General features: G+C 47.8%; 2 protein-coding genes across 5 annotated transcripts in view; one reads left to right on the top strand and one right to left on the bottom strand.

The window, feature by feature from the left end:
* The window catches only part of SLC8B1 (solute carrier family 8 member B1), a 32,932-nt gene extending 19,052 nt beyond the window's left edge, over positions 1-13,880 (bottom strand). Inside the window, exons 1-2 of one of the 3 annotated variants that reach the window (XM_053369893.1) lie at positions 13,810-13,880; positions 424-858 (exon numbers count right to left, since the gene is read on the bottom strand). In XM_053369893.1, coding sequence (XP_053225868.1) covers positions 424-585 — 162 coding nt within the window. In that variant the 5' untranslated portion in view covers positions 586-858; positions 13,810-13,880. The other 2 variants (XM_053369891.1, XM_053369892.1) reach the window with 2 other exon arrangements.
* A 42-nt stretch (positions 13,881-13,922) lies between these two features.
* LOC128404357 (serine dehydratase-like) overlaps positions 13,923-25,567 on the top strand; it is a 75,312-nt gene continuing 63,667 nt past the window's right edge. Inside the window, exons 1-6 of one of the 2 annotated variants that reach the window (XM_053369888.1) lie at positions 13,923-14,251; positions 16,593-16,686; positions 17,663-17,821; positions 19,127-19,227; positions 22,289-22,503; positions 24,254-24,348. In XM_053369888.1, the coding sequence (XP_053225863.1) occupies positions 14,037-14,251; positions 16,593-16,686; positions 17,663-17,821; positions 19,127-19,227; positions 22,289-22,503; positions 24,254-24,348 (879 nt within the window). In that variant the 5' untranslated portion in view covers positions 13,923-14,036. The remainder of the gene's footprint in view (positions 14,252-16,592; positions 16,687-17,662; positions 17,822-19,126; positions 19,228-22,288; positions 22,504-24,253; positions 24,349-25,567) is intronic. The other variant, XM_053369889.1, reaches the window with a different exon arrangement.

Genomic DNA, 25,567 nt, shown 5'->3' with positions numbered 1-25,567 from the left:
CATTTTCACTGGCTGAGCAGGCTTGAGCTCAGCTAGGTGTCCTTGCTAGGCAAGGGCCGAGCCCCGTTCCAGTCATAACACAATGTCAATGAAGGCAATCTCTTTGGGATCTGCAAAATTCTGGGAGGCTTGCTGAAGAAACCCAAGTCACATTCACATCCTCCCTTTAAACCACGGTAATACCAGAGCTTTAAAGCTGTGGCTTCCCCAAAGAATTATGGAAAGTCACGCTGAGAGTTGTTAAGAGGCTATTCCCCCTCCCAGAACTACAATTCCCAGAGTGGTTTAACAATCAATGCCTCTTCCCAGGAAACTCTGATCCTTTTGCTTGGAGACTCCCTGTGGGGGCAAGCAATTAATAAATGCAAATAGTCAACCAAACAGCAATTTTGGTGGCTTCTTTCTGCCCCTTCGGCTACTCACGTCCACAGCTCGTCCTGAGCTCAGGATTCTGTTGAGCTGCCCACTGGTGTCCAAGTGAAGAGAAGATGAGATCTTGGGGTCCTCTGAGCTATTGGGATATCCTACTGCGCTGGCCCCCTCGGCTGCCATGCAGGCCACTCCAAAGACCCAGAAAGTCCACATGGCAGCTGGCCAAATGTTTCTCCGTCCAGAACCGAAGAGGCCAAGCACCTTACAAAGCGAGGATGTCCACACTTTGTCCACGCTTTACGGCATCACCTGTCCGGGAGCCGGGGGTACGGAGAGAGGGGAGGGGAGTAAGAGAAGCCCCCCTGCTCCAACCAGCAGGAAATTTCACAAATTGCAGCCGTTGATGGAAATGGAGAAGTAGCCCCCTCTCCGTTCAGGCTGGAGAATTCTCTTGCAGCGGTTTCCCTTTGTGGAGAGAACTGGGAGCTGGGGAGAAGCAAAAGGGCAAAAAATGCTTTAAAACCAGCAGATCAAACCACCAAAAAGGTTTTCGCAACTACTAAGGGGAGAATCGATTTCATCAGAGAAGGTGAAAAGCTAAACCCTATTTTTTACATCACAGTGAGTCGGGGGGGGGGGGTTAAAAAAAGAGATTCAAGCTCCTTCTCAACCACCAGGGTGGAACACATATGAACATTTCAAAAAATGAACAAATTAAAAATTAGGGAGAAAAAGGAGAGGAAGAAAGAGAAATCATAGGAGTTACAGAAGGAAGACTCTGCAGAATGGCTGTTTCTGAGGGTCAGCAGGTGGCCAGTTCCACTTCCTCCTACACGCTTTCTCCCCCTGGAGCAAAGAGGCTGGAATTTGGAGGGTGTCAACAGAGACTCACTACACACACTGCCATTCCCCTAATTATATCTTTATATGGATTTTAATTATAAGCTGCTCTCTGGTCTAATCCTCTGCTGAAAAGCAGGGCATAAATAACTCATCTATTTCATTTATTTTAGCAAATGTGCATTTCAAAAGGAGCCAGGACCACAAACACCTACGCGATTTAAAAAAATAAAAAATGCATATGAAAGCTGTTAAAGGACACAGTAAAAGATCTAAAACAAATTTACAGATATAACCAAAGCAGGTGTCTGGATAGGCCCTGCTGAAACAGGAAAGCCTGCCTAATGTCAATCGGCAGGGCGTTCCAAAGTGCAGGTGCTGCGGCATCAAAGGAAGGACTCCTTACAAGTAATAATTGCCCTTTCTGTTCCATCACTGTGAATCCCATTCCACGGTTCCAACTGGTGCTTACAGGCTATTTTAGCACAAAGCTTCTCCTCCGGTGAATCAGGAGACACCCTCTGGAGTAGGGTTAAAAAAATGTTCTGCCCAAGGGCCGTATTCTCTTCTGGGTGACCTGCCAGGGGCCACATGCATGCGGTGGGCGGGGCCAGAGGCAAAAGTGGGCGGAGTAACAGAAGTAAACCAACACAAAGGCTGGCTTCTCAAAGAGGGTGAGGTTGGAAAAGGGTGTGGCCTGAGGAGAGAGAGGGGCGTGGCCTGCAGACAGTTCTGAGGGCCAGGTAATGTGGAAAAACCTATCCCTTCCCCTAAAAAAAGGTTCCAGTCCTCATCGTTCCTCATAAAAAAGGCTGATTTAAAAAGGAACACAGGAGGTTGTGTTGTCCCGAATCAGATCATTGGTCCACCCAGCTCATCGCTATGCAGTGAGACAGGTTTACCTGCAACATTTCACCCAGATGCAATCAAACTCTGTTGACACTAAAAAGCATCTTTTGTCGGGGAATTCCTTTCACCGCCACCTAGCTAGCAAGGTCCAAATTAGCATGAAACCAGGTGGTGTGGAAGGAGAGTGACAGAGGTCACAAAGCCAAATGATCCTGGAAATTCTGGAGGGCTTCTTCTTTTAAAAGAGAGAGAGAATTGTTATCAGCCACTTTGTTTACCCAGGCTGGCCTGTTCCAAGATAACAAAGGGAGGGGATTTGAAAACCTGAAAACCTTTCCCCAGAAGAGGGAGTTCAGCGCATCAGCCCTCCTGTTCCTAACACTATTTTTAACGCACCATCTTCTGCCCAGACCTCTGTTTACAGCCGAGGCGTGTTCCGGTACACCTTGGGTTTTATAACAATTTCTTGAGTTGATGAATCACATCTGCTTTTTCTCCAGCCGGTCAATTATATTTTTAGATAAAATGTGCAGATGGCTGAAGCCTCAGTAGAAATGCTGGTTGTTTTCCCCCCTGTTGAGGAATTAAGGAAATGCAAAATAACTTCCTAATGCTTTAATAATGCAGGGGTAGTTCATCGAATCATACGATACAGTGGTGCCCCGCAAGACGAATGCCTCGCAAGACGAAAAACTCGCTAGACGAAAGGGTTTTCCGTTTTTTGAGTCGTTCCGCAAGACGAATTTCCCTATGGGCTTGCTTCGCAAGACGAAACGTCTTGCGAGTTCTTGCGAGTTTGTTTCCTTTTTCTTAAAGCCGCTAAGCCGCTAATAGCCACTAAGCCGCTAATAGCCGTGCATCGCAAGACGAAAAAACCGCAAGACGAAGAGACTCGCGGAACGGATTAATTTTGTCTTGCGAGGCACCACTGTATATAGAGTTGGAAGGGACCCTAAGGATCATCTGGTCCAATCCCCAGCAATGCAGGGATAGCCTGCGGGGATCAAACCTGCAACTTTGGCAATGCCAGCACCCTGCTCTAACCAACTGAGCTATCCATCTTCACCTGGTGCTGTGCTGCGGCCCCAGTCGCCCCCTGACTATTGGTCATGCGGGCTGGGGCTGATGGGAACTGGAACTGAGACACATCAGAAAGGCCACTGGTCCCCTATCACCACCTGTAGGGATTGCCTTAGTTCATATGGATTTTCCCTCTGTGTTCAAGCAAGGAGTAAAGTGTGTGGACTGGGGAAAGATGCCCAGGGGCCTGCTAGAGAGGCATATGAGGGCCGCATTTGGCTGGAAGCTGGCTTACATACAAAGTCAGACTCCTCAGTCCATCCAGGATGGGTAAAGGTAAAAGGTAAAGGACCCCTGGACAGTTATGTCCAGTCAAAGGCGAATACAGTCATACCTCGGGTTAAATGTGCTTCAGGTTGAGCTTTTTCAGGTTACACTCCGCAGCGACCCGGAAGTAACAGAGCGTGTTACTTCCGGGTTTCGCCGCTCGCGCATGTGCAGAAACGGCGCATGCACGGAAACGGCGAATCGCAACCCATGCACGCGCAGACATGGGTTGTGTTTGCTTCAGGATGCAAACAGGGCTCCAGAACGGATCCCGTTCACATCCAGAGGTACCACTGTATGGGGTTGCGGCGCTCATCACACTTTCAGGTCGAGGGAGCCGGCGTTTGTCCACAGACAGCTTTCCGGGTCATGTGGCCAGCATGACTAAACTGCTTCTGGCGCAACGGGAAACCGTAACGAATGCCAGAGCACATGTACCTTCTCATTGCAAAGGTACCGATTTATCTACTTGCACTGGTGTGCTTTCGAACTGCTAGGTTGGCAGGAGCTGGGACAGAGCAACGGGAGCTCACTCCATCGCAGGGATTCGAACCACTGACCTTCCGATTGGCAAGCCCAAGAAGCTTAGTGGTTTAGACCACAGCGCCACCCACGTCCTTAGCAGGGTGCATCTAGCTCAGTACTGTCTACACTGACTGGCAGTGGCTCTCTAGGATTCGAGACAAGGAGTCTTTCCCTAGCCATACCTGGAGATTGAACCCAGCACATTCTGCCCGCAAGGATGCTCTACCACTGAGCCAGGACCGTTCCCGTATATGTTAAGTTTTCAATTTAGCAGTTAACAAGGACTGGAGTAGGTAATGGGTTAAAATGCACATGTGCAAAGTTTGATTTTGACAGTGTAGGTGTGATTGTGAGAGGGGAGAGAATCGGAATCACATGACGCCTTTCAGGAAGTGGGGGGGGGAGGTTTAACCACTTCCTCCCATACTGCAGTCCTGATGAAAGTCTCCCCCAAGGAAATGAGTGCTGGTAGGGAATCTTCCATTGGGGCCAAATACTCAGAGCAAACTGCATCAGGGGGCAGCAGTTTCTGACAGGACCATGATGTGGGAAGAAAGAGTTAGCTCTCCCTTCCATCATTCTGCAGGGGCACTGCAGTTGCTATTATTATTATTATTAGTAGTAGTATTTATTACTTATACCCTGCCCATCTGGCTGGGCTCCCCAGCCACTTTGGGCGGCATCCAACAGATAATTAAAAACACCATAAAACATCAAAAACTTGCCTAAACAGGACTGCCTTCAGATGTCTTCTAAAAGTCAGATACAGTAGTTGTTTATTTCCTTGTCATCTGATGGGAGGGCGTACCACAGGGTGGGCACCACTACTGAGAAGGCCCTCTGCCTGGTTCCCTGTAACCTCACTTCTCACAGTGATGGAACCACCAGAAGACCCTCAGAACTGGACCTCAGCGTCCGGGCTGAAAGATGGGGGTGGAGACACTCCTTCAGGTATATTTAAATAACAAAAATCAGAAATGGGTCCCCCAAAATGCATGTTTGGGTTAATGGTGGGTCCTGGGCCTAAAAAGGCTGAGGACTAGTGGGCTACAGCACCTAAATTACTAGAGGCAGAAGAGAAAGCGCCAGGTAAGAGGAAAGATAAGAGAGATACAAGAAATTCATCTTTCAGTGTAGCAGCACCCACACTTTGGAACTCCCTGCCTATTAAGACCAGGCTGGCACCTTCACTGTACTTTTTTTTATCCAGGCACACCTATACTTAACATGTAGAATGCATTTTAATCTGGTTTTTGGCTGATTGTTGCTTTAATTATTTTTTGAGTGTTTGAAAGATGTTTTAAACTCTCTCTTCTTTTTTTAACAATATTTTTATTTTTATTTTTGCAAACCGCTCCAGGGCTTTATTGCAATCAATTGGTATATATTTTTAATTTTGCAAAATAAAAGAATGAAAATGATCTATCATTGCCTCTACGACTAGAAGGACGATGCACCTTCACACCCACCAAACCCCCTTCAAGTTTGGTGACAGAACTCAGAGACATGAAAGTCAAAAAACAATCCTATGCAGCTTGCAAAGCTTGCATCACCGCCCTTCACTGGCTGGAAAAATACATCCATTCAGTGATGGGTCAGCAGCCTGAGTCCGCAGTAATGTAGGTTTCCTGACACAAAGGAAATGCATTATCTCTAAACACACCCCATAATTCTTTTACGTAATTCACAATCACAGGACTTGGCAAGGTCCATTAGCTTTTAATGATTTAATGTTGCTGCGCTGCCATTTGCACCCGCTTTTAACATGCAAAGGGGGGGGGGTCACCTGAACCCTTCTAATAATAGGCTAGTTCAGTCTTCCCCAAATTTGGTGTCTTCCAAATATACCAAGACTCACCAGCCCCAGGCAGCAATAGGGAGTTATGGCCCCAAACTGGGGGGGGGGAGGGAGGGAGGCTGCACAGCAGTGAAAGGTAAAATGGTCAATGGTAAGAGCATCCACCGCTGCCAGTCAGTGCAGACAATATTGAGCAGGGTGGATCTAACTTGGTACAAAGCAATTCCCTATAGTTTTTGTCTCCTGGCATCCACTGCCTAGGTTGCGAACTTTCTCCCCACCACCAAAATATCAAATACTCTGGCCTGGAATACCAGCCAAATTCCAACTGTACCTTTGGGGAGGAGAGAGGAAAGGTGAGCTACAAAATAAATAAAACGATCTGGCCACAATAGAACCTCCATGGGCAGAAGGGGCATTCCCCTCCTGGCTTTTTCCCCTTCCCCCAAACAGACAGGGCTCTTAGCAAACGACCCAGTGGCCTCTACTCTAGAGGAGGCATAACGGGATGAGGCCGTTGGTCTGATCCCGCAAACAAAGCCAAGTGCCATGCCGTTTTCTTCTCAATGCCCACCCGCGCCCATCTCCACGCTCCCGGAAGGCCAACACGCAGCCTCAGCAAGTAAACAAACCCTGCCCCGATTCGGATTGGCATCCATTTCTCCGGCTCTTGCCAAGAAGCGCGCCATGCGGAGTCCTTTGCCCGTCGTCTCCTTTTCTCTCCCGCTCCGCCCGCCTTGGCACGAAGCGCGGGGCGCCTCCGACCCGAGGGAGCAGAAGAAGAGCGAGGAGGCGAGGAAGCGCCGCGCGGGATCGCGCCCTCCGTCTCCACGCCAGAAGCTGCGAGGCTCGGTTAGCAAGATCCTCCGCTCCCGGGCGATCGCCCTTTGCAGCCGGGTGCGCAAAGGCGCTGCTCCCTTGCAAAAGCCCTTTCCCGCCGCACCTGTGCGCTTCAAGCCACCGGCCTCCGCTGCAACTCACCGGCAGAAGCAGACAGCCCACCCGCTCCGACAGCAGCAGCGCCGCCGATCCCCTGCCTTTAGCCGGCCAAACAAGCCGCAACTCCGCCCTCCCTCGCCAGCTCAGCCCTCCTTCTCTCGCCAGCGGCTTAAAGAGACAACTTGCCTTTCCCCCTTAAAGGCGAACAGCCGTATTTCTGTTGCGTCCAAAAATCCGGACCACGAGGGACGCCTTGCGCTGTCCGCTGCAAAGCAGGCCAACGTGGGGCTCGAAGACTCGAACTCAGGGCCCTGAACTTGAGAGCCTCATGCTCTATCGACTATCCCAGCAGTCTTGTTGCAGCGCTTGGGCAGCCCCTATCTCGTGTTTATTAAGATGTAATTTTCTCCGAGTTAAACGGGGCTGGTTAAAACTTAACTAGCTGTATTGACTCTGCGGGATTACTTCTATTATAAATATTATAATATTTAGTAATACTAGTATAATTATTATAATATCTTAATTATAATAATTGTTTTTGTTGTTCTTTCGAGTCGTTAGTCCCTTGCCAACATAAGAAATTTCAAGCAGCTTGCACAATTTTAAGAGCAACTGGTGGACCATTGTGAGAACAGGAGGCTGGACTAGATAGGCCTTGAGCTTAATCCGGTTTATATTGGCCAAGCACCTCTGTTCCCACAGAACACAGTCTCTCCCTAGCCCTGAAGATAAAGGCTATCCATCATACTGAATGGAGCTGTTAAATAGTGGATGTAATAGAAATGGCTTTAATATCACAGTTTCTCAAAGTGGTAAATATTGGCCCCCATAGAGTCACTGTACAGGGGATAAATAAAAGCCTTGGGGTTGAAAGGGGACTGAGAAAGGCCTTCTCAGTGGTTGCTCCCAGAATTTGGAACTCCCCTCTCTTAGGAAGTTATACTGGCTCCCTCTTTGTTGCCTGTCATCCAACAGGTGAAAATTTGTTCCAACACACTTTGGGGAACTGGTGCTGTGCTGTTTTTATTGTCATTACTGGTATAGTTTTAATAGATTTTATATATGTACAGTTGTACCTTGGTTGTCAAACGCCTTGGTACTCAGACGTTTTGGCTCCCAAACACCGCAAACCCGGAAGTGAGTGTTCTGGTTTGTTAATGTTTTCTGGAAGCCGAACGTCCAACATGGCTACTGCGGCTTCCAATTGAGTGCAGGAAGCTCCTGCAGCCAATCAGAAGCCGTGCCTTGGTTTTCGAACCGTGGAATGGATTAAGTTCAACAACCAAGATACCACTGTACCACAGTGGTATCTCGGGTTACAAATGCTTCGGGTTACGTATTTTCAGGTTGTGGACCAAGGGAAACCCGAAAGTACCGGAAAGGCACAGCACCAAATCGCATCACGTGGGTGCACAGATGTGGCACTGCAGGTTACGAATGCTGCGGGTTGCCAACGTTCCTCCGTCACGGATTCTGTCTGCAACCAGAGGTTCCACTATATATAGTTTTATTTCTATCAATGTTTTTTAATTATGGCTTTTAGTTTTATCTGTAAGCTGCCTTAAGTCCCATCAGGGAAAAGGGTGGGCTAATAATAATAATAGTAATAATTTACAAGACATAGTACAAAAAATAATAATTTGGAACCATTTTCACTTGCTTATTTTCCTTTTTTATGTTTTACCATTCCTAGTAATGGTGATTGATGATTAATAAACGTTGTTTATTTCTTAATTTTACTTCACATTCTTAAGAATTAAGATGGGGGGGCTGTTCAATGTCAACTTTATAAGTCCATCAAAGTGGTGGATAAACTCAGACGTTGGGGGAAGCCTTGCTCCGTATGATCCTTCAGCTATATCCCACCAGTCTCTCCCACGCTGCATTCCACCTGATAGGCCAAAAATTCTCCTGGGAGAGCAGGGGCCCTGTTACCTGGGGCTGGTGACATAACAGCCTTAAGAGCTTAAAAGATCAACACGGCATCTTGTGAAACTGCCCCACAAGGATCACATGAGACCCACTGAACTCAGCCACCCACGTTCCCATCGCCGTGCCCTATCACAGTTCAGGAAAGCTGCATTAATTTTTTTGCTGAAATAGCCAAGGCCCCTTCAAAACTCAAGAGTCCTGTGTACTTTGGCAAGACCAGGGTCTCCGAGTGCAGGTCTCCTTTGGAAGCTGTACTGTTCGCTTGGGGCCACGTGGGTGGGCCACAGAGTTTCTCTCTGCGACGGCAAATCCGTCCTCCCCTGAACAAAAGTCACTCTTTTCCTGAAAGCATGAACTTTGGAGTCAAAACTGCTAACTATTTTTCTCTCTCTTATAGTTAACGTAGATGGGGTGGGAATCTGAAGTCATTGGGCGGCATCCAAATCCTTGTTACTGAAAGATTTTTTCTGTACCACCATGCGTCCCAAACGCATCATTGAGACTGGAGGCAAGTCTCCCTTTAGTAGAAGTACGGACTTGGCAAAGAACTCTTAACTTCAGGCTCCGCCTAAACTCAAAATCCCCCCGGTTTACTATCCCTAGTACTTCAAGACTCCCATAAATGTGCCTGGCTTAAAACCGTCTAGCAAAAACTTCACTCTTGTGGCCTATCCCCACAACACCTACTCACTATGGGCCCCACTAAAGCAAGCGCTCTAATTGGTCAACGTCCAAAAGATATTGAGCATCAGAACAACCTGGCCACTATAAGGAAATTCTGCCCTTGATATGTTCAGTTTCCACCTCTCCATTTTGATTCTCTGGCCCCATATCTGCACAAACTTATTATCCCAAAATACAGACGTGCTTTTACATTGCAAGACTGGATGTTTTGCCATCTGCGGCACTTGAGGGTTGATTCCAAAAGATCCGGCCTGAGAAACGTCTTTGCCCCTGTGGAGATGGTAGCACCGAAACAGCGGCACACGTCCTCCTGCCTTGTACTCTCTAAAAAGACCTGAGGAATGAGATCATCACCCCACTCGTACTAACCATCCCAGGGCGCTCAGCCACTGCCACAATCTCCTTTCTTCTATCAGATCAAAATGAGCAGATAACAGCAAAGGTTGCTAGGTTCATAGCAGGGGCAATCAGAATAAGGGCCACTAACTGACTGCTGATTCAGGACTTTAAATTGTGCTTTTATATCAAATTTCCTTTTCTGCATATACTGTAATGTTTTACTGTTGCTATGGCCATTGGGTAATGGGAATAAAGTTTTATCTCTCTCTCTTGCATAGCTGTCAAGCGTCCCTTATTTGGCGGGACAGTCCCTTTATCCCAGTGCCATGTCCCGCTGCTGTCCCTTACAGATGAAGCTTCGTTTGGCTACTGGCTGGGCTTTCTGCCTTTGGCTCGGAGGGGCTCAGCAGCCGAACATACCTGTGCCCGAAAAATCCCTTATTTTGGCTGCTGATCCCTTATTTTCGAGGCTGCTGGCCCCTTATTTTCAAATCTGTAAGTTGACAGCTATGCTCTCTTGTTACTGCAAGGATTTACACTTCTGCAGCGGAACCGCCCCCTTCACATAAGAACATGAGAGCCTGCTGGATCAGGGCCATTGGCTCATCTAGTCCAGCATCTTGTTCTCATGGTGGCCACCGGGATGCCCAAATGGGAAGCCTGCAAGCAGGATCTATGTGCAAGATCACTCTCCCCCTCCTGCAGTTTCCAGCAACTGGTATCCAGAAGCCAACTGTGGAGGCAGAGCATAGCCATCATGGCTAGTAGACAGCCATGAATTTGCCCAGGCCTCTCTTAAAGCCATCTAGGTTGGTAGCCATCACTGTCTCCTATGGGAGCGAGTTCCACAGAGAAGGAAAAGTTCTGTTGTGGGAGCAGAAATCCTTGAGCCAATGGCAAGAGCAACTTGGCGCAACTTTGGATACCGTAATATCCTAGCATATCGGAAGACATCAGATTTTATTCTAGCGTATCAATTCCAAATGGAATACGCACGCACACTTAAATATAGTTTTCCTATGATTACCATATAAAGATTTGCTGTCTATATAAAAAGCATCACTCTCCCAAAACAACAGGCTCTTATTCAGGAATATTCCAGTTGCTTTGTTAAACAATAAAAAGTCAAAAGAAGTTAATCAAGCAGGCTGTACCCACAGACAGCTGTTCTTTCCCTTCCTCCAGATTGATAAATATAAAAATAATAATCAAAACTTGCTTGTAAATGGGAACTACAGTGGAACCTTGGTTCTCGAATGCCTTGGTACTCAAACATTTCGGCTCCCGAACGGCAAATACCCGGAAGTAAGTGTTCCGGTTTTCAAACGTTTTTCAGAAGGCGAACATCCGATGTGGCTGTCACCTATTTTTTCTGGGGCGCCTGTGCCAATCAAAAGCTGCACCTTGGTTTTCAAATGTTTTTGAAGTCGAACGGACTTCCAGAACGGATTATGTATGAGAACCAAGGTACCACTGTACCAAGTCCTGCTCCATGCTGCTTAGACACCATTTAAGTTTCCCACAATGCCTCTGGTGTAGGGTTTCTCCTCAAAGCAAGCCCAGCTTACCCTCTGCCAGCCCCACTTCGCACTAGAAATTTAAAGCACTATGAGCAGTTAGAAAGAAGGCTGATCTCCGAAGAATTGATGCTTTGTGGATTATGGTGCTGGAGGAAACTCTTGAGAGTCCCATGGACTGCAAGAAGATCACACCTCTCCATTCTGAAGGAAATCAGTCCTGAGTGCTCCCTGGAAGGACAGGTCCTGAAGCTGAGACTCCAATGCTTTGGCCACCTCATGAGAAGAGAAGACTCCCTGGAAAAGACCCTGATGTTGGGAAAGATGGAGGGCAGAAGGATAAGGGGACGACAGAGGACGAGATGGTTGGATAGTGTTCTCGAAGCTACCAGCATGAGTTTGACCAAACTGTGGGAGGCAGTGGAAGACAGGAGTGCGTGGCGTGCTCTGGACCATGGGGTCACGAAGAGTCGGACAGCTAAACGACTAAACAACAACAACAGAGCAGTTAGGGCTTCTCCCAGAGAATTCTGGGAGTTGTAGTTTGTCAAAGATGCATTTCCCTCTCCCAGAGCTAGCATTTCCAGAGTGGTTCAACAAGCAATCCCTCTTCCTAGGGAGCTCTTAAGTGGATGGTGTGAATGTGTCCTAAGTCTCACTTGTTGGCCTTGTTGAACTCAGCTGGGAGGACGATGGGGTCAGAAACAGGCTGGCTCCCCTTGTCCCTGGCTCTGGCACTCCCTACTGCTGCACCTCCCACCCTTCTGCTTCATCAGTTCCAATGGTCATCAGCCAACTTGGGTCAGGGAGTCCAGTAGATCCCCCTCAGACAGTCCTAATCCCCAAAGTCTGAATTCTCTCAAAATAATCCAGGAGAAATGAACTGAGATGGAAAAAATATGTTAGGCACAAGGAAAGAATGCTTTTTCCCAGGCAGGGGCTTAATCACCTAAATTCAGAGCCCTCTCTTTACAGAAGGGTTCTCAAAAAGCCATCTAGTCTCAGTGAATTTGGGGGAAGGCTGCAGCTCAGTGGTTAGAGCATCGCTCTGCCTGTCTGAAATCCTGGAGAGACACTGCCGGTCAGTGTAGAGTCAACAGTAAGGAACTAGATCAGGGTTTCCCAAACTTGGGTCGCCAGCTGTATTTTGGACTACAACTCCCATCATCCCTAGCTAGTAGGACCAGTGTTCAGGGATGATGGGAACTGTAGTCCAAAAAAATTAGCTGGCAACCCAAGTTTGGGAAGCCCTGAACTAGATGGGCCAATGGCCCGACTCATTATAAGGAAGCGTCCTATGATGACAAGGGAAGCACAGTAGCGCAGTGGTTAGAGCCAGTGCCGGATTTACGTATAAGCTAAACAAGCTATAGCTTAGGGCCCCACTCTCTTGGGCCCCACAAAAAAATTAAAGTAAAAAAACACTGGATGTACATTTCCAAAATATAAGATAACAGACAAATAAAATAAAATTTACATACAGAAACAGTGTTTTGTGTTGTGTAGGCTCCTATGATGTACATATTTTGTTATGCGCAAATGGCTTTAGATACCTATTTGTTGTTTAGTCGTTTAGTCGTATCCGACTCTTCGTGACCCCATGGACCAGAGCACGCCAGGCACTCCTGTCTTCCACTGCCTCCCGCAGGTCAAACTCATGCTGGTAGCTTCGAGAACACTATCCAACCATCTTGTCCTCTGTCGTCCCCTTCTCCTTGTGCCCTCCATCTTTCCCAGCATCAGGGTCTGGGAAAGGGACTTTTCCAGGGAGTCTTCTCTTCTCATGAGGTGGCCAAAGCAGTGGTGTAGCGGGGGTGCAGGGGGGGCTGGCCGCACTGGGCGCAACATCTGGGGGCGCGCGCTTGCACTCACAGCTCTCTGCCCCTACCTGGCTCACGGGTTAGGGGGCGCAAATTACTTGCCTTGTCCCGGGTGCTGACAACCCACGCTACGCCACTGGGCCAAAGTATTGGAGCCTCAACTTCAGGATCTGTCCTTCCAGTGAGCACTCAGGGCTGATTTCCTTCAGAATGGAGAGGTTTGATCTTCTTGCAGTCCATGGGACTCTCAAGAGTCTCCTCTAGCACCATAATTCAAAAGCATCAATTCTTCGGTGATCAGCCTTCTTTATGGTCCCACTCCCTTGGGGCCCCCAAAAAAATTAAAGTAAAAAAACACTGGATGTACATTTCCAAAATATAATATAAAAAAATAAAAATAAAACCTACATACAGCAACAGTGTTTTGTGTTGTGTAGGCTCCTATGATGTACATATTTTGTTATGTGCAAATGGCTTTAGATACCTATTAGGTCCATAAATTACCATAGAGCATATATTCAACACAAAAAACGGCGACAATTTGTTGTTGACAAAGGACAGCTGGACATATAAAGTTCCCCATTACCTTCAATAGCTTAGGGCTTAATCAAACATAAATCCAGCCCTGGTTAGAGCACCTGCTTTGCACGCAGAGGGCTCCGGGTTCAATTTTCAGGAAGCTCTAGGGAAAGCGCCCGGGTGTGGAACCCTGACTAACCGCTGCCGGTCCGTGCGGGCAATACCAAGCTGACTCAGAACGAAGGCAGCTTCCTGCGCGGGCTTGACGCCCAGCTTCAGCGGCCACAACCTTAAGCTCACCAAGTGCCGCAGTTTCCACTCAACTCACCTTGGGACGGGAGGCAGGCAGGCGGCCGGGCGAAGGGACGCGCGCTCCGATCCTTCGCCATCGCGGGCCTGGGGCTCCCCCCTGGGGCCGTCGTGGGGACAGCGCGCCGGTCGCAGCGAGGGGCCGTCTCTCCTCGGCGCTCCTCCTCCTCCGGCTGCATCAGCGGTTCACGTGGGACTTGGACGCGCCTCCGTCCTGGGCCGGTGGGGACGTCCCTCGATCCGGCCATGGCGCGACTTGCGCTCTTGCTGACCCTTATCCTGCCCGGTATCGCGCAGCAGCCCGCCCGGCCGCCTCCCTTCTTCCCCGCCGCCGGCTCGGAACCGACCCGCAGCTGCTCCGTGGTGCTGGACCCCGTCTCCGGACAGCTGGAGACCGTGACTGGCTGGGTCCCCGCGGCCGTCGCCTGGGCTAACCTGACCGAGGGCATCCGGGAGACCGGGTAGGTAGGTGGGCAGGCAAGCTGGCAGGCAGACGGGTGTCCGCCCGCTGCAGCGGGCCAAATCGGTCCCTGGGTCAAGGCTGCGGTCCTAGCCGGGTTTCCTTTATTGTTAGGACCACGCCCTGTTGGGCGTAGGTGGGCTTACTTGCGAGTAAACAGGCTGCTAGGACTGCCTTGCAAGGCGCGCGTGTTGTGATGTGCAAACCCAGAGGAAGGCAGTAGGGTTTGCTTCTGAATAAACGCGCGTTGCAAGCGTCCGATTCTCGTGCACGTTTCTACCGGGTGCAAGCTCAAATGAACACCGGGTGTTTTTGTTTTATTGGAGGGGGTTACTTCCGAGTAAACGCGCAAAGGGGCCGCGTTGCAAAAGCGCGCAGACCCGGAGCAGGTGCAAAATGAAGGCAGTGGGGTTGAAGTTCGTGCGTGCCACACTGCGCCGCAAAAAGAGGTGCCCTCGGGGGCAGGAATCCAGGGCCGCGTTTGGTAAAAGGAGCAGGAAGGCGCCACTAACGCGAAAGGATCGGATTGCGACATTTCAGAGTAAACAGTCACAAGACTCAGAAGGGACTTAACATGAAGTCCAGAGTCTTAAGTAAGTTACGTGCAGCATTTATTCAAAAGCACGACGCAGCAGGGAGGAGTGCGGTCTGCTGACCCCAGTAGGACTACTGAGAAACTCTTATTGGGTATGCTGGCACACATTGATTACCTCAGATTCGACACTACATACTGTACTTATAAACACCCACACCAATTCAATACAGGGCCAGTTGTGTTACAATTGGGATTAAGAATCTTTTATTCAACATACTCTTCAGTCTCCTATAATATATAACAATGGACTAATTTTTCCTTTACAGTGTTCATTTTTTAAAATAACCTGTTATCAACACAACAGACTCCATTAGCTAGATCCACATTTCATTTTTCTTAATTCATCTCACCCATCTTCAGTTGATCCTATTTCCCCTTTAAAAAGACCAAACTGTTTAATATGTAGTTGGAACTGTTCTACCAGATCCCTGGCTATTTTTAAAAACTGTTGTTTGCTAAGGTCTCAGAGTTGTTAGGACACACACACACACCCACACACACACCATCTCCCTCCCTTCCACTCGCAGAACTACCAATTCCCAGAGTTCTCTGGGAAGATGGATTGAGTGCCAAACCATCTGGTTAAATTTCAGTACAGTGGACGCTTGGGTTTCGAACGTGATCCGTGCGGGAGGAACGTTCGCAACCTGCCGCGTCTGCGCACGCGCGGGTTGCGATTCATTGCTTATGCGCAAAGCGCATTCTGTGCATGCGCGACCGCCGAAACTCGGAAGTACCCGTTCTGGTACTTCCAGGTTTTGGCGCATCCGTAACCCGAAAAAACGCAACCTGAAGCATCTGTAACCCGTGTGCTGGAGGCCAAAGCAGGCACAGCACACACACACACACCCTCTCTATTCAGGCAAGCAAGAGGCATGATCAGATTTCAAGGACACATACCCGGCAGGCAAAACGAAACACTCCAGGAGGTTGTGAAGCAAATCTGGGGAGCGACGATGCAGCCGGGGGGGGGGCGGGGAGGAGAGAAGGTGTGTTTGTGAAGAGGGTACGACCTGGGGACAGTCCCAAGGGCCAGTTAAAGAAGAAGAAGAAGAGTTTGGATCTGATATCCCGCCTTTCACTCCCTTTAAGGAGTCTCAAAGCGGCTAACATTCTCCTTTCCCTTCCTCCCCCACAACAAACACTCTGTAAGGTGAGTGAGGCTGAGAGACTTCAGAGAAGTGTGACTGGCCCAAGGTCAGCCAGCAGCTGCATATGGAGGAGCGGGGAAGTGAACCCGGTTCCCCAGATTACGAGACTACCGCTCTTAACCACTAACACCACACTGGCTCTAAAGATTCCTGGAGGGCAGGATTTGGCTCCCCCAGGCCTGAAGTTCTTTCACGTGATGGGTCTTGGGTTTGCATTTGACTTTTCCACACTCAGCAAGCTTGACAGCTGGTGACCCCGGGTCATGGAGTTGGTAGGAAGCCTTCATACTGAGGACTAGAACAGGCTTCCTCAACCTCGGCCCTCCAGATGTTTTTGGCCTACAACTCCCATGATCCCTAGCTAGCAGGACCAGTGGTCAGGGATGATGGGAATTGTAGTCTCAAAACATCTGGAGGGCCGAGGTTGAGGAAGCCTGGACTAGAAGCTTGAAGCTGATTTGCAGTGTGACAGGGGAGCTCATTTAAGGACTCAAGCAGAAGGGTGCTGTAGTGCAAGGAGGGGAATCTTGACAGATGGATTCCTTTGCTGGTCTTCTCAATACTTTTTATTCTCTCTCTTTCTGTCTCACTTATAGATGGGCCTCCCTGGAACTAACCACCAATGAGAAGTATAATGACAGCCTCCAGGCCTACGCAGCAGGACTGGCGGAAGCAGCCGTGTCTCAGCAGGTAAGTGTTGGCGTACGGCCTCCACCCTCCACGTTTTCCAGCTTTATTGAAGACCCTTATCCCATCACTTCAGCTCTCTCAGGACAAAACCATTTGAGGCAAGCAATAACCTAGAAATTCACCTTCCATGATGGCACTTATGGAGGGTGAATACAGATGTGGTGGTCTCTGAACACGTGCAGAGTGATGGACCCAAAAGCCATTGTTACATGTTACCTGGAGCAGCAAGGAGCTACCCCCTGCCTGTTCTGAATGAACTTGAAAGATTCAGGAAGGGCTTCCAAACTCCCACCAAATATGGAAGTTTTACTCAGGAGGATATTGAAATTAACATACCTAACTTAAGTTATATATAGGGATGCGGGTGGCGCTGTGGGTAAAAGTCTCAGCGCCTAGGGCTTGCTGATCGAAAGGTCGGTGGTTCGAATCCCCGCGGCGGGGTGCGCTCCTGTTGTTCGGTCCCAGCGCCTGCCAACCTAGCAGTTCGAAAGCACCCCCGGATGCAAGTAGATAAATAGGGACCGCTTACTAGCGGGAAGGTAAACGGCGTTTCCGTGTGCAGCTCTGGCTCGCCAGATGCAGCTTGTCACGCTGGCCACGTGACCCGGAAGTGTCTCTGGACACTTGAGTGAGATGGGCGCACAACCCTAGAGTCTGTCAAGACTGGCCCGTACGGGCAGGGGTACCTTTACCTTTACCTTTAATTTAAGTTATAGGTCCCAATCCTGGCCATGAGGGTGAATTAAACATAGGAAGCTTACTCTGAGTCATACCACTTGTCTATCCAGTTCAGTATTGTCTACACTGACTGGCAGCAGCTCTCCAGGGTTTCAGACATATCCTGTCCTACCTGGAGATGCCACTGGGGATTGAACCGGGGACCTTCTGCATGCAAAACAGATGCCCTCCCGCTGAGCTACAGCCGCCTTTCGCTCTGGATCTAGCTCAGCCGCCTTAAATGTTTGTGCCTTTGCAGCTCATCTACATGCACTGGATGAACACGATGGTGGGCTACTGTGGGCCGTTCAAGTACCAGACCAACTACTGCCAGAAGCTGAAGAAATACATCGAAGCCAACCTTGCCTGGATGATGCAGCTGATGGAGGCAGCGGATGATTCTGAATACTGGTACCAGGTGCGGCATTCTGTTCTGAGGCTGGGGTGCCACCCGCATCGAACCTTTAAATTGATATCATTCTACTTTATAAACAGGCACGGCTTCCCCCAAAGCATCCTGGGAACTGTAGTTTGTTATAGAGTGCTGAGAGTTCTTAGGAGATCCACACACACACACCCCGTTCCCCTCACTGGGCTACAATTCCCATCATTCCCTGGTTAAACCACAATAAAAGGGAAACGAAAACATGCCAGCAAAAGCGTGTCGGTTTGTGATACCATTTTGCAGAAGCAGGCACTGTGTGATGAAAACCACAAATCAGAAAGAGGAGAGGGGGTTGAGTGGTGGTTTCAAGGCCCACTTTGTGGGTGGAACTGTGCAGTGAACTTTTAAACAACAAGCCGGATTTAAAAATGCAACTTAAACTTTTACAAGGATATAATAGAATAAAGAGATGTGGTGCTGTGTTTTTACAAGCATTGTATGTGACTACTGTATATCATAAGCACAAATGCTTCTTAACAAACAGTAATTTACTAGGTTGCCAAATGCGCAAGTTGGCCCTAGTGCTTCTTTTTAGGGTTGCCAACCCACTAAAACTAGGTTTAAAGATAATGATAATGATAATAATAATTAATTTATTTATACCCCACCCATCTGGCTGGGTTTCCCCAGCCACTCTGGGCGGCTTCCAACAAAACACTAAAATACAATAACCTATTAAACATTAAAAGCTTCCCTAAACAGGGCTGCCTTTAGATGTTTTCTAAAAGTTTGGTAGTTATTTTGACATCTGGTGGGTACAAGGCGCGCATTTTAATTGTGACATTGGGAAGGCTCTAGTGGAGCTCACGTGACATGCATACCACACAAATAACCCCAGAACTCAGAATGATTGTGCTCTTTGCACCTCTGAGCTAAAGTCCCTTTTTTGTATGCTGCAAGAGAAGAAAGGGTCCTACCAGCTACGAGAGGACTCGTCTGGTCCTTCCACCTCCGGAAAAACCAGTCGCTTAGCCACTAAAAAGCACATATTATCCAGCTGCAGCGTCCCTCCTTCAAGACACTGGGATATAACACCTTATAACATGAACATTAATGGTTGCTAATTTTGGTCTTTTTCGTCTTGTGCAATTGTTTGAATGAATTAATATTCAGTCTGCAAGCTGGCGGGTTCATTGCCTTCCATATGGCAGCATAATTGCTGTTAGCTATTTTTTTTCCCTGATCCGAGGACCAAACTACGTCTCGGATAGTTTCTTGGCTGCTTTTAACTTTTGACTCTGTGAGTGATTCCTGTGTGTTCTCCATCAAAATGCCCAGGTACGCCTCGCCCTGCTGCAGCTGAAGGGCCTTGAGGATGGCTATAACGGCCGGGTGGCCTTTCCGATCGGCAAGTTCTCCATTGCACCCTTTGGCTTTCTGTAAGTCTGTGGTTCTTTTGCACATGTGAGAAAATGAAGGAGTGGGGACATTTCACGGGTGCCCGGATTCTGCACAGGACTGACAGTGACACATGATGTTTAAGCCTGGGGTCATCAACCTTTTTGGGCCCATATTTAAACTGTCCTGGGCACCGTGGACATATCACTAGTGTGCACACATGCACTCACGACAACTGCACGCAACACACCCGCACCACAGACACAAGTACACACATAAAGTCCTACTGTCATCGGCTACACTCCGTTTTGAGAGAAAAAGTTTTCGCTTTTTTAAAAAACAACAACCAGTTTGGAAGCCTAATTTTTTTGACAAGTTGATTTTCCGGGAGACTGCAGCTGAGGAATATTTGAGTTTGTTCCTGTGTAATGTGTGACGTTTTTCTTTTTTGTTTCATTGGCTACGATGAATTTTAAGCCACTATCCCTCATTAAGAAGCAGCTATAGTGTAAGGAATGGAACTGTTTGGGTCTTTACCATAAGTTATTAGGGTTTAAGTCTTGTTTTTAAATGTATTTGCTGCTTTTGAGGTTTTTAACTTCTTTCTAATTATCTGACATGTAAATCTACTTGAGACAAGGGTTGAGAAAGGGGTTGGTAAATTAATTGTAGTAATTATTAATAATTATAATACAAGCAAAGGGGACGCGGGTGGCGCTGTGGGTAAAAGCCTCAGCGCCTAGGGCTTGCCGATCGAAAGGTCGGCGGTTCAAATCCCCGCGGCGGGGTGCGCTCCCGTTGCTCGGTCCCAGTGCCTGCCAACCTAGCAGTTCGAAAGCACCTCCGGGTGCAAGTAGATAAATAGGGACCGCTTACTAGCGGGAAGGTAAACGGTGTTTCCGTGTGCGGCTCTGGCTCGCCAGAGCAGCGATGTCATGCTGGCCACGTGACCCGGAAGTGTCTCCGGACAGCGCTGGCCCCCGGCCTCTTGAGTGAGATGGGCGCACAACCCTAGAGTCTGGCAAGACTGGCCCGTACGGGCAGGGGTACCTTTACCTTTACCTATAATACAAGCGTAGGTAAAAAGACATAGGAACATAGGTCAGTAGCCCATCTGACCTCTTCTTACTTCTTGTAGCCGAGTAAGATTGTCTTCCATGTACATGGTTTTAACAGTGAGTCGGTAAGTGACTGTGGAGGCCAATTCTGAATCCACACGTCATTCCACTGTGGAGACATAGGTTTCTGGATGGGAGTTGATCATGGTGAGGGTTTGCCAAGCGTGCCTTCCTCTTAGCTCATCCCTCCCTTTCATCCTGAGTTTGAGTGTCTTCAAAGCCCATGACGCCTTCGATAAAGGCTGTTCTCCAACTGGAGCGCTCGCAGGCCAGTGTTTCCCAGCTGTCGGTGTTTATACTACATTTTTTTAGATTTGCCTTGAGAGAGTCTTTAAACCTCTTTTGTTGACCACCAGCATTACGCTTTCCATTTTTAAGTTCGGAATAGAGTAGTTGCTTTGGAAGACGATTATCAGGCATCTGCACAACATGACCATCTGACCTAGCTTCCTGTTCTCACTGTGGCCAACCAGATGCCCCATTGGGAAGCCTGTAAGCAGGATTTGTGCAACTGCATCCCTCCCTACTTAACAATTCCCAGTACAGTGGTACCGGTTTAAGAACAGCTTAGTTTATGAACAACTTGGATTAAGAGCGCTGCAAACCTGGACATAGGTGTTTTGGTTTGTGAACTTTGCTTGGAAGTAGAACATGTTCCGCTTCCTGTTGAGTGTGTTCCATTGGAAAATTGAGTCCCCCGCCACTATGGGAAAGCACGCCTTGGTTTAAGAACGGACTTCCCGAACGGATTAAGTTCGTAAACCAAGGTACAACTTTATTTGGATGTTGTTGGACTACAACTCCCATCATCCCTGGCCATTGGCCATGCTGGCTGAAACTGCCTGTTTCCCAAAAAGAACTAACCTGCTGGATGAGAACAAAGGCTCATCTATTCCAGAATCCTGGTCTCTTCAGCCCCTTTTCTCAAGATCCTCTGCAGCACATGGGAGTTTCGTGCCTTGGCTGATGCGCTGTTGTTCCCTCCCAATACTGTACTTTAATCTTAAAAGAATATAAGAAAACCCTTGCTGCCTCAGGCCAAAAGGACCATCTGCTCCAACACCCTGTTTTTTACGGATGCCCCAATGGGAAAGCCCAAAAGCAGCACATGAACACACCAACAACTCCTTGCTTGTGGTTCCCAGCAACCAGCATTCAGGGACATTTACTGCCTCTGGCTGTAGAGGTAGAAAAGCATTGCCTCCCTGGTGTGCCAGATGAGTTTTGTGAGGTGCAGTCTCTTGGGCTGAGGGTTGTGTGTTGGGCTCATAGCTTATCTGTCCTAAGATAAGCAGGCAAGCTATCTGCAGACACCACAGAGTCCGAGGGGAACTCCTCTAACTTCCCCCACAAATGCAAAGGTTTCCAGGAATCTCGAGTCTGCATCAACAGCCAGGTCAGAGTGGGGTTGGGCAGCTGTGTAGCAAAAGCCTTTTTTAACTCCCGAGAGGCAGACTGAGGTGGAGGTCAGGTAAAGCTCCCAGGAGACAAGCAAAGTTGAGCAACAAATTCCCCTTTCTAAGATCCCTGCCTAAGCTTTAAAATACCGTACACGGTTTGGGTGTGAGATGCCCCACCTTAATAATAATCCTTCCTGGAAGAGGCAATGATGGCAACCAACTTAGATGGCCTTAAAAGAGGATTTAACCTGCCCTCAGGTCTTATGGTAAAGGGCAGGTAAGAAATCTAATACATAATCAACATCATACTTTGAAACTCCTTGCATATTGACATAAGGTAGGCATGTTCATTTTCGGCACCTATTTAGTTCATCCTCTGCGATGTGTGGAACGTTGACACGTGATTTGGTCTGGTTTTTAGCTTATCGTTGGTTTAATTATCTTTTTGAATTCTTAAAAAAATTTGATTCTTTTTGTAAAACACATTGAGGTTATTAATTTTTTTTTTTTACAATCAAACAGCATGTAAGTTTTGTGAAATAAATAACAACTAAAATCATCGTCATGTGAATCGCCTCTGCTAGTTTGTTCCAGTTAGGGGGCGATTTGGAAGACCTGGAATCGGCCTTCAACAAATCTGGAAGCCACCGGGTCCTTGGCTCTGGGTCCTGCTCGGCATTCATCAAGCTGTTGCCTGGCAACCAGGACCTCCTTGTCTCCCACGACACCTGGAATACGTACCAGTCCATGCTACGCATCCTCAAGAAGTATACTTTGCCGTTCCGGACTTCAGCCCGCAGTGAGTAGCAGGAAAAGGATGTGGGGTGGAGCAAGGGACCTTTGACCTCCAGGGTTTGTTGGACTACAGTGCTCATAAGCCCCAGTCAGCACGGCCAATGTTCAGAGATGATACAGCAGGCTTTTCAAAGGCCTTTTCTTTGTTTTGACAAAGTAATAATCATAAATAAATAAGAATAAAAATGTGCACGCCGCCACCGAGACCGTTCCATTGTAACTATCCAACCCCCCAAAATTTCAACACCTCTTGCGATGGTTTGACTCCTTTCCGTTTTAACAGTACAAATTCTACAAACTCCTTCCACATCTCATCAAAATCATTTCTCCTGCGTATTCCCCGTCTTACCTTAATGGGACATGTTAATTTATCATTTAATAGCTATATCCCACACCCCTTATACCATTCTTCCATTTTATATTCTACTTGCCCCTATCACTTCCTAGCTATCATAATTCATGCAGCTGTCAATAAATTCGTAAGCAAGTCCTTCATAGCCTGCGAACCTTCCACCCCATTGTAAATTGATAATAATGCTATCTCTGGACTTTCGGTCCAGCTTTAACCCAGTGATTTCTGTTATCTCCTTTAACACCCTTTGCCAGAAAAATTGTACATATTTACACCCCCACCACATGTGAACATAATTCCCGGTTTTCTGGCATCCCCTCCAACATAACACCAAATATTCCTTGTTTATTTGATTTAATCCGACTGGTGTTAAATACTGTTACAAGAAAAAACTGCTCCTTTCCCCTTATGGGGTATCTATGAGCCCATATAGAGTCCTTAAGTAGATATCTCTATCAGTAGGAGAAAATAACAGAGGCCAACCAGAGAATATTGAGAAGCAAAGCAGCTAATAAGCCCGATCTTTATTAAACTGTTGCAACAGGGTCCCCCACTCACCCCATGCAGGGAGGGAGGAGACGAAGCCCAAACAATGGTGTGCAAACCCTTATATACACTTGAAATTGCCTACCCTGTAGCTCTAGGCCAGCCCCCAAAACATGATACATACATCACAAAAGGAGACAGTCTCCAACAAAAATCCTGTTTGTCAGGATACCTGATAATGGCCACTGATTGCTCCACCTGGGCAGCCTGGCCATTCTTTTGTGATGGTAAATACAGTGGTACCTCAGGTTAAGTACTTAATTCGTTCCGGAGGTCCGTACTTAACCTGAAATTGTTCTTAACCTGATGCACCACTTTAGCTAATGGGGCCTCCCGCTGCCGCCACGCGATTTCTGTTCTCATCCTGAAGCAAAGTTCTTAACCTGAAGCACTATTTCTGGGTTAGCGGAGTCTGTAACCTGAAGCGTATGTAACCTGAGGTACCACTGTACTCAGTTCCTGAATCCAGGCCACAGGCTCACCCTGTTCATACACAAATACACCCTTAAGACAGGATTTGTGAGCAAAGAGACAATAGGGAGGTTTTCCCCATTTCCTTCCTCCTTGCAGAGGAATATCTGAGGTCACTGGGGAAGTCAAAATGGCTTCAGGATTGCTCTCTTGTACTATTTCAGACACGTGATTTTTGTACTTATGTATGTGTTTGCCATGTACATTTATGAATGTTTATTTTCTATTTGGGACCTTAGAATTCTTATAACAATACCATCTCCAAACTAATTTATAATGATTTTCTTTATTCTTATAAGAATCGAAGGTCTTTACTGTAGTGGGGAGGGGGGCGGTGTCTGTTGCCATGGAAGCTCTGACAACTGCTTGCAATTGGGCTCCCCAGGTGACAGCTTGATCCCCGGGTACGTCCAGTCTTTCTCCTCCTACCCGGGCGTCATCTTCTCCGGCGATGACTTCTACATCTTGAGTAGCGGCTTGGTGAGTGGTCCCTGTCTCTTCCACTGCTGTCCTAGATAAAGAGTTGTTTGACCTACAGCTAGCATGAAGAACCTTCCTCTGCGGCAGATGTCATCCGAGATGGGTTCAAACTGGAACCTCAAGAGACTTGGCTAAATATAGCTAGTAGCATGCAGAATAGTAGGTCCTGCACTCCGACCTGGTGGGATGCTCTGTCCCATGAGACTAGGGCCCTTCAGGATTTAACCGCCTTCCGTCGGGCCTGTAAGACAGAGCTATTCCGCCTGGCCTTTAATTTGAATTCAGCCTGATCTTTTATTTCCCTTCTCTTCCCTCCCCCTCCCCTTTTATGAAGATTACCGGCTCTGAGACCCCACAGCTAATTCTCTCCTGGCCTCCTCGCTGGCCCAAGTAGGACTAAATCAGCCAGCTAGCCCTGGTGATTATCTAATGCTTATTAGATGGATTTCCCCTAAATTGATTTCTGAACTTTGAATTTTATTGTTATTCATGTTTTTATACTGTGTTTTATGCTGCTTTTACAATTAAGTGTTTTAAATTTGTTGTTAGCCGCCCTGAGCCCGGTTTTTGAACTGGGAAGGGCGGGGTACAAATAAAATTATTATTATTATTATTATTATTATTATTATTAGGTCCTGCACTCAGGCCAAACACAATTCAGGTGGAATATAAAATATTGATTAATTCAGGCCTTTGGTCTATCTAGCTCAGTATTGTCTACACAGACTGGCAGCAGCTTTCCAGGATTTCAGACAGGGAGTCTTTTTCCAGCCCAATGCTAGAGATTGAAGCAGGGACCCAATCCCCACTTCCAGATCCCAGGTCGAGAATCAAATTGGTGCTACTGGGACAGTCATAGAATTGCAGAGTTGGACGGGACCCTGAGGATCATTTCGTCTGACCCCCTGCAATGCAGGAATATGCAGCTGCCCCATACGGGGATCAAACCTGCAACCCTGGCATTATCAGCACTATGCTTTAACCAACTGAGCTATCATTTGCCCTGTTGAAGGACACAGAGGCTGCCTTGATGGCCTTTGAAAATTTCTCCTGTTTGGGAAAACAGCAAGCAAATTGCTTTATTTCTGCACTTTTGGAAATCACTGAAGTCCTTCAGATAATCTCATAGGAACACAGGAAACTGTATTGTACGGGGTCTGACCCATCGGTCTATTTGGCTCAGTATTGTCAACACTGACTGGCAGTGGCTCTCCAGGGT

Source organism: Podarcis raffonei, chromosome 16 (assembly GCF_027172205.1).
Source record: "Podarcis raffonei isolate rPodRaf1 chromosome 16, rPodRaf1.pri, whole genome shotgun sequence".
Lineage (NCBI taxonomy): Eukaryota > Metazoa > Chordata > Lepidosauria > Squamata > Lacertidae > Podarcis > Podarcis raffonei.
Note: the sequence above shows the minus strand (reverse complement) of the source record. Positions and strands in the feature narration are given on the sequence as shown.